At 39.5% G+C, this 15,075-nt stretch overlaps 1 protein-coding gene across 1 annotated transcript; it reads right to left on the minus strand.

Moving 5' to 3' along the window:
- Positions 1 to 11,169: 11,169 nt before the first annotated feature.
- LOC124159777 lies at positions 11,170 to 12,744 on the minus strand. Its single transcript, XM_046535694.1, has one exon. The coding sequence runs from the start codon at positions 12,742 to 12,744 to the stop codon at positions 11,170 to 11,172; it is 1,575 nt and encodes a 524-aa protein (XP_046391650.1).
- Positions 12,745 to 15,075: the final 2,331 nt, after the last annotated feature.

Here is a 15,075-nt window from a genome sequence, read left to right on the forward strand (position 1 = left end):
TTTGTGTAATACAGAGCCTCAATCATTCAATTTCATATTAATAACTTTCATATTGAAATAAAGAGAATATTTCTCACAGTAATTGTTGTATGTTGTTTTAATCTCAAGTATGAGAAGATGGTTTGCGTCTCAGACACCTGTGCCCACCCCAGAAAAAAATCCTGGATCTGCCCCTGTCCCACAGGTGCCCGTGGGTGTGTTAAGGATTTTTTCTTGTGGGTTCCAATAGTGCCTACAAACACCTCCCTCTCTATAATAAATTAAGTTTCTTAAGTACATCAATGATTTTGTCAAGAAGATTTCATTTTAGATGCTCATAAAGTGTCGAAATGAATATATAATTACAAGGAAAACAAAAAAATATTCTTGCTATTTTTCGGCAAATCAACTAGCCATAAGACATGAAGATTCTATATTTTTTTCTATCTTATTTGGATTTTCAGCAACACGTTTAGGGAGCATCTATTAACTCAGCGGCATTTGGGGATGAGGGGGTAAGGCTGATTCTCGCCCAATCTCTCGTGGAGGTTAGGGGGGGGGGGGTCCTGGCAGGCATCACGTAATTTTTTCCCCAAGAATCTGTAAAATTGCGATATTAGATTTCTTAAATACTAGTAATCACTAATAATAAATAAAAATAATGTAATTATTAGATTTTTATCTAATCCAATGCAACGAAGCATAGATTGACGTATTTACATTAAAAATACGCATGTTGAACAATCTCACGCGAGATTAATAATAATAATTTATTACTCCTACATTTTGTTTTTACATCTTAATACATAAAAAAACAAGAGAAGGAGCTTTAGGTGGTCTCCAAGGGCATAGGACCAGAATTGAGCCATCATGAAGTAACAAAATGTGTGCCAATAAACATAAAATGCAGTAAGTGGTGCATGAGTGTTTTAGATAAATAACATCAAAATAAACTTTCAACTATTTCTTGAGAAAGGAGCCAGTCTTTAGCAAGTCTTAGCATTACATTTGAGGTTTTATTTTTTAAATTCTAGTGGGCAGTACATCAAATATCTTTGGCCCCATATAAAGAAAACAGTGTTTATACAAAGTTAACTTGGGTCTGTTTGCTACTATAAATGACTCAGTTCTCAGATTAGAGGGACGGGGACAAATCTCACGTCAAAAAACGTCAAAATCACCTCGCATATTTGATGGACCCCTTATACTCCTTGGAGATGGCAGGTAGTTGTTGTGGCATCCTCTACACTCACTGTAGACATTCCCTATGCGCATATCATCATTGATCCGACACAAGGATTTGCGCAAATGGGCAATGTGATGCTATGGTCTCTTCTCCCACTGGCTCTTTTGTTCTCCTTGTGAAGCACCCTCCCTGGAAGCCACATCTATAGCATACTGATTCCGCAAGTATGCAGCATTCCATAAATCATTGATGGCAAGTGAGTGTACCCAAGGAGCATCGACCTTTGGTCCACAGTTTGGGAACTGTTGGTAGATTGTGGTTGGACATGCCCTCATGCGTAGGCGGATCTAGGGGGGGGCATGGGGAACCATGGCCTTGTTTGTGCCCCCCCCAGAAAGAAATCCTGGATTCGCCCCTGCCCTCATGCATACTAGATTTAAGTATTGGCCCAGCAACTTCCATCAGACCAACAAAATGGTTCATACTATTGGCACTATGAAAATAGGGTGGTTTCCTATTATTTTTTTAATGCTTAAATAGTAAGATTATTACTCGTGGAGTATGCATTTTACGCTTTTAGATTTTTAAATGGCCGCATCTATTTTTCGCTATTAAATGAAAAGTGAAAATTTTCAAGCGCGCGAAAACGTGACGGCTAAGTATGAATGCTGGGAAAAGCCAGTGTGATGCCATTCTGGTTCCCCCTGCCACCGTGTGAGGTGACCTTGGGGTGAGGATGTGTGTGCCGCTGCGATGCTGGCTGCTAGTTGGTAGCGGAGTACCCTGCTATAGCTGGTAGCACTGGGCTTAAATAAGGACTATTAATACCCTATCAAGGGAAGGAAACTTTCCGACCTTAGGCAATTTTAAAAGGTGATTATTAAGAGATGTTTCCCTGAGCTCTGTGCCTCATACATGCATTGGTAATCTCAGATGGTGTAAAACTCCTGATTACTTGTATAGAAACTAGTTCCCTGTGATGTCACGTGGAGTGGGATCGCATGGGCGCCAATCTGGCTATTTTCCAATGAGGTTAAAATTTACCATTAAAATTTGTCTAAACTGCGATTTTTAAAACCAAATAATTTGTATATTATGAATACCCTACCGACACCAAGAGTCCTCTGTCTGTCTCCCACCAGGCAGTGATGCCTTTCCGCAGTAGTGCGCAGATATTCGAACGCTACAATCACCAATACCTGGTAACTATTTTAAACGTCCCTCAAAAACTTACCAAGGTTTTTTTCTGTTTTTATAGCACGTACCTGGGAGAAAAGTCATTACATATTTTAATTTGGTAAATGAAAAACATAATTGAGTAAGTGTGCGTGCATGGTTTTGGCAGTGGTAAGAAATGTTTTTCCACAAATTGAAAAATTTTTCTTCGGTAACTGATTGGCTGCAGTACCACTTCTTTCATGAAACTTTATTAAAATACAGATAATCTATTGTCTAAACTTAAAAAAATGAAGAAAGAAAAATTGTGGCAAAATATGTTATTTTGCTTATACTACATATATGCTTACAATTTTCTTCTATGTAGGTATAAATTATTGGATATATATATACTTTATGTGAACTTCCCTTGTATTCTGTACCATAGGCTAACTTCATTTCAACCAGGGCTGAACATATTAACTTAAAGAAAGACAGGGGACATTTTTTATGTCAAATGATATGTCAAAATTTTTTATGTATAGGGAGAGGTACCTAGTTCCTTAATGTTTTTGTCAGTTTTTTTTGCATATATGTAGTTTCCATAACAATTTGGTGTCAAAACTTAGCCCCATGTATTTAAATTCTGTTATGCATTCTTTTAAAAAGGATTTGGAAATCGACAAAAAATATTGTGAATTAATAATAAAAAACTGAAAACATAACCATTGTTGGCTTGTTTAACACTACGACTATGGGAAACATTTATGTATTTACATGTGTACTGGTGAGTACGGGAAAACAATACTGGCACATTCAACCATACCTCCTGATCTGTTCTCCTCGTCCCTTCATATCTTTGTGTCCCAAACTCTTTCTTTCATGAATAGAACCCTATAGCTTCTTACTCGTATTACCTCGTACTCGTATTACCTCGTACTCGTATTACTCGTAATACCTCCGATCTAAATTCTTACCGACCAATTTCAATCCAATCTGTATTTTCTAAAATATTTGAAAAGGTATATTTTAATAGACTCATATCATTCTTGGAGTGCAATAGGCTTTTGCCTTCTGATCAGCATGGTTTCCGCCGAGGAAAATCCACAATCTCTGCTGTCTGTGATGTTATTAATCATATTCTGTTCGCATTGGACAGTAAGTTAGAAATTGCTGCTATGTTCTTTGACCTCAGCAAGGCTTTTGATAGTGTGAATCACCCACTACTCTTAAGAAAACTTTATGGTCTTGGTATTCGTGGTATTGCTAATAATTGGATTGAATCCTATCTGAGCAATAGATCCCAGCAAGTTGTTATCAAAGTGAATGGTGGTTGTTACACCTCACATAAAAAAACAGGTTACTCAGGGTGTCCCACAGGGTTCCATTTTGGGGCCTATTTTGTTTCTAACCTATGTTAATGATTTATCCTACACTCTCTCAAACATTCTGGGTGCTCATCCTGTTCTGTATGCGGATGATACTAATGTTCTTGTTTCATCAACTGACTTAGACATTGTGTCTGATCAATGTAAAATAGTATCTGATAATCTAAGAAACTGGTGCTCAAACAACCTCCTTGATCTTAATGTTGATAAGTCCCAAATTGTCTATTTTAAAAATAAGAACAAAACAAACTGTTCTATTAGTGTTCACATTAATCAAAAAGCAATTCCCCAGGTGGAATGTGTGAAATTTCTTGGGCTACAACTTGATGCTTACTTGGGAATCTCATATTAATATACTGACCAAGAAGTTAACCCACCCAAGGAGGAAGAAAAGTCAAAATGACATCACTTTGACCTCAAAATGACCCACAAAAAGTCACTATTCAGTCAGGACTGTGAAGGTGACTTTTGCGGGTCATTCTGATGCCAAAGTGACGTCATTTTGACTTTGAATTCATTTGTACAAGTTTTCACTAAAAGTGAGAATCTGTAAAAAAAATTGTCAAATATTCTCTACGATACTCACTCTCCCCGCATTCTAATCTGAGGGTTGGTTTGGAAAGGTGAGGGTAGAGCTCACCCCTGACACTTAATCACACAACCGCGCATGCAAATATCACACCTTATGGAGGGGGGCCAGTTCCTTTCCCGGGGCTAGTTCTACAGATAATTAATAATTTTGGGGAGCCCAAAGTTTCACCCCAGGTTTGAACTCCTGGGACCCATCTGCCAACAGTCAGTGGCTACATCCAATAGGTCACTCAATGGCATAGCCAGGTTTTAGGCCTAAATTTAAAAGGCGGCGCCCCTTAAAGTTCTCCCCTCCTTCCCTTCCCCTATTGGTACCCCAAGACGTGACAGCGCCAACTGCCCTGGGCTATATATATGATGAAATATCGGGATAATTAATTATATCTGGAATACTAATTTGTGTTTTGTACATTATCGATAAATGATTGTCCGATAAATTGGGCCCAATAAAAGTATCGGGACCGATAGAATATTGGAACCGATAAAATATCACGATATATCGTCCAATAAAAATATCGGGTGCGGTAAATTAACTGAGCCAATAAAAATATCGGAATCGTTAAAAATAGTCTTCCGATAAAATACTACGGAACTACTATTATAAGGTAGAAATATCCTTTCGATAAAATATAAAGATATATCATCTGATAAAAAATATTGGTCCTGATAAAAATCGCCATTTGATAAAATACTATACGCTTGATAATCCGATAAAAAAATCAGCACTGCTAAAATATCACGAAATTTCATCCAATAAAAATTGCTGTTTGAATAAAATATCACGATTTGTTGTCTCATAAAAGCCGCAGCCGCGATAAAGCATCGTGATTTATCACCCGATCGCGTCGTTGCGCGCGATAAATTATCATATTTTGGCATCGGGAAATTAGTTTGGGAAAATGTTTATGGCTGGAATATGTGTAGGGTTGCCCTTTGTTTATGCGAGGCCATAAATCGGTGCGTTAAAAACTTACTAATGTATGGTACATCGCGATATTAAATAGGAGGTATTTTTTCATCGAATTATATAACGTGATATATTTTATCTGAAGGCAAATTTTTATCGGGCTGGAGATTTTTTTATGAAATGATACATCGTGGTATTTTATCGGTAGGCGATTTTTATGGGCCCCGATATTTGTATCGGATGATATATATCGTGATATTTTAATGGATATCGGATGATATTTATCGTGATTTTTTTGCTCTCGATATTTTTATCGATTTTCGTCTGAGATTTAATGACATTATATGATAACTGTTCCTTAAAAATGGTCTATTATTTGCTTTTACCGCAAGAAAGTCCCCGGGAACTAATCTATTTCGCCAAAATATTTCGAGGGAAACCCGTGACGCGCCATTTCTAAACTAGAATGCGCCGCGGTTTTTTTTTAATAACTCATCATCGCTGATTGCTGCATTTGCGTAAGAAATAATTAAGCCTCTCCACGTTTTCAATAATGTTTTCGGTGAGAGCTCGTACGTGCGTCACTACGGGAATAATAGCCAATAATAAATATCGGTCTTCATTTCAAATCAACAATGGAGCGTTTGTTTCACTGTAATGTGCCATTTCTCGGATTATTTACGCTTGTTTTTACAAACGAGACAAGAGAATGCAACCATGCAGGAGAGGAAAAGGAAATGAAAATTTGCTTTATATTGCTCCAGAAGATGAGATGTTTGAAGCAGCTAATATGCCAAAACTTCTCTGGATGACGAGAAGGATTTAAACAACTTTGAAGAGCTCCTAAAAACCTCCCCTGATAAAAATGAACTCCTCCATTGAGGGTAAGGGAACGATAGGTGTACCCTTCCTATACCCTTCAGCAATGGTACACGAAGGGTATTTTAGAACATTGGTGGGTACGCCCTCTCCTTCCTGGAGTGTACGGGAAGGGTAAGACTAATATAAAAACTAAATATCCATAAATTAACATAAAAATTTAAAAAATCGCTAATAAACTAAATTAAACGAATGGGGATGAGTTGCAACAGTGATTTCGAAAGTTAAAAAAAAAAATTAGCCTTCATATGGTCTTGAACCCAGGACTTGTATATTGGAAGATCATGAACTCGTAATTTAAAAATCTCAGCTATCGGGGTACTTTAAAGGAATAGCTTCTCAACAGAACTTATACTACAAAATCTTAAGATGAGATTCGCACCTGGGCCTATGTGGAAGAAAGCTGTGACTTTCTTCTACCACACCTATTTCGTTTGCGAAAATAAGATCGGCATTCAAATACCAAACATCACTCTCGCAATGTATCATTGTCAGCCACACAAATAGGCTAAAACGTGTATGAAAGAACTTCTAAATGAGCTTTTTTTACACAATTATAGAAACTATTGTGTACAGTGGCGTAGTCAGGAATTTCGTTCGGGGGGGGGGGGGGAGGGTCCAAAACCAGGTGGGGAAAATTTTGAAAAACAGGATAGTAAGTATTGGGTTTCAACTTATTCAAACACTTTTCATAATCGAAAAAACTTCAATAGTCAAAGAAATATTTTTTAAATTCATTATTTTTCAATATTTTGATTTCTTTTATGAAGGAAAATGATTGTATTTTTATATTTCGGGGGGGGGCGGAGGGTCCGAACCCCCCGGAACCCACCCCTGGCTACGCCACTGAATATGTATATTATTGTTTTCCTTAAGGAAATTTTAAAGATTAGTTGTGTAGCCCGTCTATCTTTGCATTCAAAGACTGCTTAGGTTCTTGTACAGAACTCAATACTCTTTAGCAGGTGAAAGTAGCTGAGGAGACACTTTCAGGATATGTTTTCCTCAGTTATAAATGCTAAGTCCCAAGGAAGGGTAGACGAAGGATTTTTCTACCCTTCCTTTACCCTTAATGGTGGGTAGAGGAAGGGTAGATGGATGGTAAGAGAAGGAGTTCCAAGGAAGGGTACACGAAGGATTTTTCTCTCCTTCCCCTACCCTTAATGGTGGGTAGAGGAAAGGTAGACGGATGGTAAGGGAAGGAGTTCCAAGGAAGGGTACACGAAGGATTTTTCTACCCTTTCCTTACCCTTAATGGTGGGTAGAGGAAGGGTACACGGATGGTAAGGGAAGGAATTCCAAGGAAGGGTACACGAAGGATTTTTCTACCATTTCCTTACCCTTAACGGTGGGTAGGGCGTGGGTTGTTCAAGGGTAACTACCCACCATGAAGGCTACTATGGTGGAGTTTATTTTTATCAGGGGTTCTTTAATTCTATTCATCAACTACAATACAAAAAGACTTTAATCCAGCACGTTAAGATGACTCTGGGTATTTTAACTCTCTAAGTACTTTTTTCAATTCAACTCATTTTTAATCCGCGTTGAAACCATTGATTCACAAATTCACTGCAGTACACCGCTTACTCTTATATCGAACAAATCCTCCTCAGCCTCGCCGATGGACATGCTGAAATCTTCATTCGAGACGAAAAGGTTTAGGTAATATTCACGAGTCTTCATGCAGAGCCTGCAGACATCAGTCTCTCCAACGTTAAATGGTAAATATCCAGAGCCAGAGGTTTCCATGATTATCAACGTATCACGGATTCCACGGAGGGATGCTTGTTAAAATAAGCATTAGCGGATGGAGTGAGCACTCACTCCATGGCGTGAAATTTTCCACACGCAAATTAACACGAGGACGAGATCGTTCATCTGAATAAAGGGCGAGACTGAACGTAAAATCATTTAATGCGACTTGTCAACATGAAACCACGTTGCTTTACCACTTGAGGAAGGAATACATAGCCGATTTTGCTAGGAAGCAGCTTCCAAATTGCCCTCCACCAGTTCACGAAATAAAGATGTCCTCACTGTTCCGCAAGTTTTATTTTTTGATAAAAGCAAAAAGCTGTGACAGTAATTTAAGAGGGGAAATTCAAAAAATTTTAGTATAAATAAATATAAATTTAGTTTTGGAGTTAAAAATTATTTTGAAATACCCAAAAATACTAAATGTATAAAATTTTGGTGCCATATTGGCGGCGTAATAATCGATAATTGTTGCGGGACAAAAGGAACGAAGTTCCTTCAACCTTCACCCGAAGGACCAGAGAAACACAATTTTTGAACGTTCCAAAAAATACATATATTCTCAAAAAAAAAAAACAATATCAAAAGGGCAATGAATAACAATAACTTTCACTAGTCAGTATAATAATAGTGGGGCAACTTCACCCATCAGTCAGTCAGTAGATCCTCCTCTGTCGTTGCCAACACGTGCGCACACTTGGGGGGCGGGGGAGTGGTCGGGGCAACTGCTGGCACCACACACTTTCACCTTGGGTTTGGTTCGCTGACTGCTCACACTCAACACACACCGAGAACTACGACGGCTTGTCGTAACACACACACACACACACACACACACAAAAACTGAGCATCAAAATACAAATACGCTCTCCGGTGGCAGTTGCATGAACTAAATACCTCTGTTTACGGAACATACCGGCCCCCTTGATCCGCTAGGATCAATAAAAAATACAAAAAAAAGAGAAATTGAGCTTAATTGAATTGAGGTAGAGGGAACAATTTTGTGGCTGGGCGGGAAAAGGTACCTTCTTGCGTTCGTAGCTGCACGACGCGAACGACCCCGTCCTTTCCTGGATAGGTTTTGGTGACACGGGCAAGACACCATTGGAGGGGAGGTGCATGAGGGTTATGCACCAGCACCAGGTCTCCATCCTTTAATCCACTTCCTCGTAGAGTCCACTTCGATCGTTGCTGGAGGGTGTGCAGATATTCTTGATGCCAGCGCTTCCATATGCGTTGAGATAGGCTTTGTACCATCTGCCATCGAGAGAGCCGATTTAGAGGAATATCCGTTGAATCTTCTTCTGGAAGAGCTTGCAAGGAGCAACCGATAAGAAAATGGCCTGGGGTAAGAGCCGTGGTCTCGGATGGGTCAGTAGACAGCGGTGTCAAGGGGCGCGAATTAAGCATTGCTTCCACCTTTGTTGAAAGCGTGATGAACTCCTCCAACGTAAGAGTTTCTCTTCCCATTACCCTTACTAAGTGATATTTTGCACTCTTTATTGCACTTTCCCATAAACCTCCCTGATGGGGAGACGCCGGGGGAAGAAAGTGAAAATTAATGGAGTTTTCTTGAACATTTTGATGTACCTTTTCTCGTTGGTCTTTTGACAAAAGGTTTTTCTTTATCAATGAGGCCAATTTGTTTGAAGCCCCTTTAAAATTTGTCCCACAATCCGAATATAGGTCTTTACACATTCCTCTTCTGGATATAAATCGCGTAAGTGCCGCGATGAAGGCCTCTGCTTAGAGTCCGTTAACGACTTCGATGTGAACCGCTTTCGTCGAGAAGCAGACAAATATGCACAAATATACCTTGATCAATTGTGCTCTTTTTAGGGTGTGCACTTTTACTTGGAACGGTCCTCCATAGTCCATGCCACTTTTAAGGAATGGGCGTGCTGGTGTAACACGGGGTTCAGGCAAATCTCCCATCAAAGGCGGATTGCTCTTTGGTTTGCATCGATAACATCGCATGCACTTAAAAATTCTAGTTCGAATCACTGATCGAGCGGATAGTATCCAGAACTGCTGACAAAGGATGGATTGTAAAAGTTGAGGCCCTGCATGGAGATATTTAGCATGGTAGTAATCGATTAGTAAGTTGACTACATGGTGATTTTTAGGCAGAATTATGGGATGCTTGACTTCATAGTCCAAATTCGAGTGAGTTAATCTGCCTCCTGCTCTAAGTAACCCATCTTTATCAATAAATGGTGAGAGACAACGGATTCTTAGACTGCAGGGACGTTGTTTATGAAGTAGTGCCAAATCTTCTTTGAAGTAGTGAGTTTGAATAATTCTGCAAATATTAATCGTGGCTCTCTTCAGCTCAGATGAAGTGAGAAATCCTTCTGCCTTTATCTTAGATTGACAAGCATTAATAAAGCGCAGTGTGTAGGCGAATACACGTAGTAGCTTATTCCACGATGAGAATTTAGTAAGTAAATCCCACTCTATCGATTCTTGGCTCAACATAATATTCAGTGGGGTCTGTATAATTTCTGGTAGTGACTCATCATCAATTCGTGCAAACTTAGATACAGGCCTCTCTTGGGGTGGCATTACTAGCCACTTCGGTCCCTCCCACCATAGTTGATTGTCAAGCAGTTGCGAAGGTGCGAGTCCTCGGGATGCTAAATCCGCAGGGTTTTGTTCAGAGGCAATATGGTTCCATAAATGAGAAGGTATCCATTCTTGTATTTGACTTACACGATTAGCGACGTATGTCTTCAGGTGGTAAGAAGGCGTTTGAATCCAGCTTAACACAATTGTAGAATCACACCATGCTGTTGTACTTTCAATATTAATGTGAGGAGAAAGTTGAAGAGAAGAATAATTTAATAATTTTGCTAAAAGATGTGCTCCACATAGCTCTAAGCGAGGCAAGGAAATGCGCTTTAGTGGAGAAACTCTTGTTTTGGCATTAAGAATTGAGGATTTTATTGCATTACTTCCATCTATACTGCGAACGTAGATTACAGCACTGTATCCCTGTTGAGATGCATCAGAAAACCCATGCAGCTGGATGATTACTGGATGAGCGATGAAAAGCTGACGCTGTAACCTTATGTTTGCAATATGAGGCAAATCATTTAAAAATTGCTTCCATCTATTAATAATCTCTGAAGGCAATTGATCATCCCACGCTAATCCTAAAGTCCAAATCATCTGCATAAATGACTTAGCCCAGAATACAATTGGCGCTATCCATCCACAGGGGTCATACAACTTCGCGATGGATGACAGGACTGCCCTCTTAGTGAATTGAGTTTGGGCAACTTCTACTTTGTACGAGAAAACATCTTCATTAGGGTCCCATTGCAGTCCTAATATTCCATGAAGTTGGGTAGAACTGGAACGGAGAGGATTGGGAAAGTAATGCGGTGAATTGGTTGACTCCAGCAGACGGGGTGAGTTACTACACCATTTGTGCAGCGAAAACCTCCAAGGCGAAGTAGCTCGGTTAGTTCATCTTTTAGATTGAGAGCTTCTTCCAACGTATCCGAGCCAGTTATTATGTCGTCGACAAAAGTCTGCTTTAGGAGCACTTCAGCAGCACGAGGAAAATTTTCCCTTTCATCATGGGCTAATTGTTGAAGAGTTCGAATTGCAAGAAAGGGCGAACATGTCATTCCGTACGTTACTGTTGCTAGTTTGTACGGTTGAAGTGGTTCAGATGGCTGCGATCTCCAATAAATTAGTTGGAATGGCTGGTCATCTGGGTGCAGCATGATGTTGCGGAACATCTGGGTGATATCACATGAGAATACTATTGCGTGCCGTCTAAAATGTAAAATCACATCAAAAATGCTGTTTTGCAACTTCGGTCCTGATAGCAAAATATCATTCAATGAGACATTGTTGGAAGTGCGAGAACTAGCGTCAAAAACGACTCGAAGTTTTTTGGTAGGGTCATGTTTTTTTAATACTCCATGATGAGGAATGAAGTAATGAGAGAAGTTAAGCGCGCTGTAGGTGCATGGAGTCATATGCCCTGAATCTAAATAATCTTGCATGAAGTTCACATAAAGATCCTTATAGCAAGGTTGCGATGAGAATCTTCCTTCCAACGAGAAAAATCGTTTTTTTGCAATGGCTGCAGAGTCTCCGAGATTGGGGTGAGCTTTCTTGAAAGGAAGCCTGACTATGTATTTCCCCGAAGGATCCCTTTGGAATGTTGTGGCGAAGTGCCGTTCCGCATGAATTTCTTCCGGAGAAAGAGCTGGGTTTGGTGGCTCTTCAATTTGCCAAAACTTCTGTATGGACTTATGTAGGTCCATATCAGTTATAGTAAAAAATACCTTATCTTCATTGAGGCTAACTTGAGGCGATCCGACACAGCAAGATCCCATGAGGACAAATCCAAACATAGTGCCGAATGCAACTGGTTGACCAGGACCAAGAGGCAGACGCTGGCCCGTGAATGCAAGTGCAAAAAGATCTGCTCCAATCAAAATATCCACCGGAGATGGTACATCAAAGGTAGGATCTGCTAGGACTAGTGAGCACACTTTTTGTCTCACTTCCTTCGAAATAGTGGTTTGGGGTAAGTTTGAACTAATGTTGTCAACAATTTGAACAAAGTGGGATTGCGCGAGGGATTGTCCATTCAAACTATCTATATTTAAATTGGTTATTCCTCGAGTGCGTAGACTAGCTTGAGATAGTCCACTAAGGAGGTTGATAGACCTTAAACGTTTTACTCTGAGAAGCTGCGCACAATGCTCAGATATACAGCTGGTCTGAGCAGCTGAGTCCAAAACGCCTCGTACTACACAAGAATTCCCTTCCTGAGTGGAGAGTTTCACCAATGTTGTGGCCAGGATAACAGAGGCGGTTGTCTTCGCTGAAGAAAATCCTACAAAAGAGTCTGGTTGAGATCTTTCTTCTGAGTTATCCATAGGTCGCTGGTTCAAATCCGGCCCGAAGGACCAAAAATATGTTGCGGGACAAAAGGAACGAAGTTCCTTCAACCTTCACCCGAAGGACCAGAGAAACACAATTTTTGAACGTTCCAAAAAATACATATATTCTCAAAAAAAAAAAACAATATCAAAAGGGCAATGAATAACAATAACTTTCACTAGTCAGTATAATAATAGTGGGGCAACTTCACCCATCAGTCAGTCAGTAGATCCTCCTCTGTCGTTGCCAACACGTGCGCACACTTGGGGGGCGGGGGAGTGGTCGGGGCAACTGCTGGCACCACACACTTTCACCTTGGGTTTGGTTCGCTGACTGCTCACACTCAACACACACCGAGAACTACGACGGCTTGTCGTAACACACACACACACACACACAAAAACTGAGCATCAAAATACAAATACGCTCTCCGGTGGCAGTTGCATGAACTAAATACCTCTGTTTACGGAACAATAATGTTTAACCGGGGGACTAGCATAAATACCAATAAAACGAGGCAAAAATCCGTACTTCGAAATATCCAAGTTGAAAAAATTCTGCTTTGCTAATTTTGTTAGTCAATTGTTTATTCCCAACCGGCGCCACCGGTCGTCGATTGTCTGGGCTGTCATTCGAATGGCAAAATTTGATTATTTCATGTTCCTTTTCCTCGATTTTGGGAATTTCTAACTCATACTTAATGTAACGTTAATTGATGAAATGAGAATATTCTACACCATCGCACAATCCCTGTTATTTCTTCCCGTGGAAACACGTTGTCTCTCGTAAGACCCGTGTTTCGTGGAGTATATTTGAAAAGTTTTTATCGAGATTCGTGAATATAACATGAGAATTTTCGTTTAAGGCGAAGAAGCAATACGAAAGTGGATTAATTTGTTTTAAAAGTAAGTATTTTCCTTAGGAAAATGAAAAAAGACGACTTCGAAAATATGAGGTAGGCAATTAAAATGATGGAGGAAGCTAGACAAGGGAACTGTGTACACGGCGAATTTTGTCTTATTATATTTTAATGCTGTTTCAAAGAGTGACTATCAATAGCAAATGATCGATAATAGTGCTAGAGTACCGGTCAGGTAAAAAGGGTGTTCTGTATATGGATCTCACCATTTTATGGGCCTTGAATTTTTTTAAAATTTTCGTGCTCAACGATAGAAAAAAGGGTTAAAACATTGTTTTGGGAGATTTCTTATCATTGGCATTTCTTGTTTCTTTCTGCCTTGGCTCAGTAAAATATGAACATTTTTATCGTGATATTTGTTAATATCGTACTTAATTTGGTACAATGAATCCCTTTAGGGTTTTGAGTAGGGTAGTTTCCTTCATCAAAGAAAACGAAAGGTATTGGTTGCGATTCGTTATCCACCATTAGTGTGTTCATAATATACAAATTATTTGATTTTAGAAATCCCGGTTTAGACGAATGGCATTAGTCAATTTTAGCCTTACTTGAAAAAAGCTATATTGGCGCCCATGCGATGCCAGTCCATTTGACGTCACAGGGGCCTAGTTTATATGCGAGTAGATAGGAGTTCTACACCGCCTGAGATTACCAATGCATGCATGAGGTACAGATCTCAGGAAAGCATCTGTATAATAATCACCCATTAAAATTACCTAAGTTCGGAAAGTTTCCTTCGTTTAATAGGGTATTAACAATTCTTATTTAAGCATAGCGATAACCATGCTATCAGGGTACTATGCTACCTGCTAGCAACGTACATCGTAGCGGTGATCATAGCCTCGCACTCAAGTGGCCTCATTCGCCGGAAGCCGGAACCAGAAATACGTCATACGGGATTTTCCCAGCAATCATACTTTGCCGTCGCGTTTTCGTGCGCCTGAAATTTTTCACTTTTCATTTAATTGCGAAAAATAGATATCGTCAATTAAAAATCTAAATGCGTACTCTAGGAGTAATAATCTTTCGATTTGGGCAATAAAAAAATAATAGGGAACCACCCTATTTCCGTGACATAACGTGACATTCACAGGCGGCGTTTGTCTCTCTTTAATCCCCATGAGCCGCGGAAGCTATCGTCTAGAAAAAGTCGATTATGTTTACAAATTTTATCGTTTTTTTTTAATTCGGTAAATAATTATTCCTATTTGTAACTTTCATTAAAAGTTGAATAAATAATATTTATGAAATTAAGTGAAATCGATTAAATTTAAAAATTTCTGTGATCTCTATAAGGGAGTTTTTATCCCCTCAAAAACCCACCATCGCTGAGCACATGTTCCCAAGTATATTTTTAGTTTATTTTTTTATTCCCCAAATCGAAAGATTATTACTCCTGGAGCACGCA

This window comes from Ischnura elegans, chromosome 5 (genome assembly GCF_921293095.1).
Source record: "Ischnura elegans chromosome 5, ioIscEleg1.1, whole genome shotgun sequence".
Classification (NCBI taxonomy): Eukaryota; Metazoa; Arthropoda; class Insecta; order Odonata; family Coenagrionidae; genus Ischnura; species Ischnura elegans.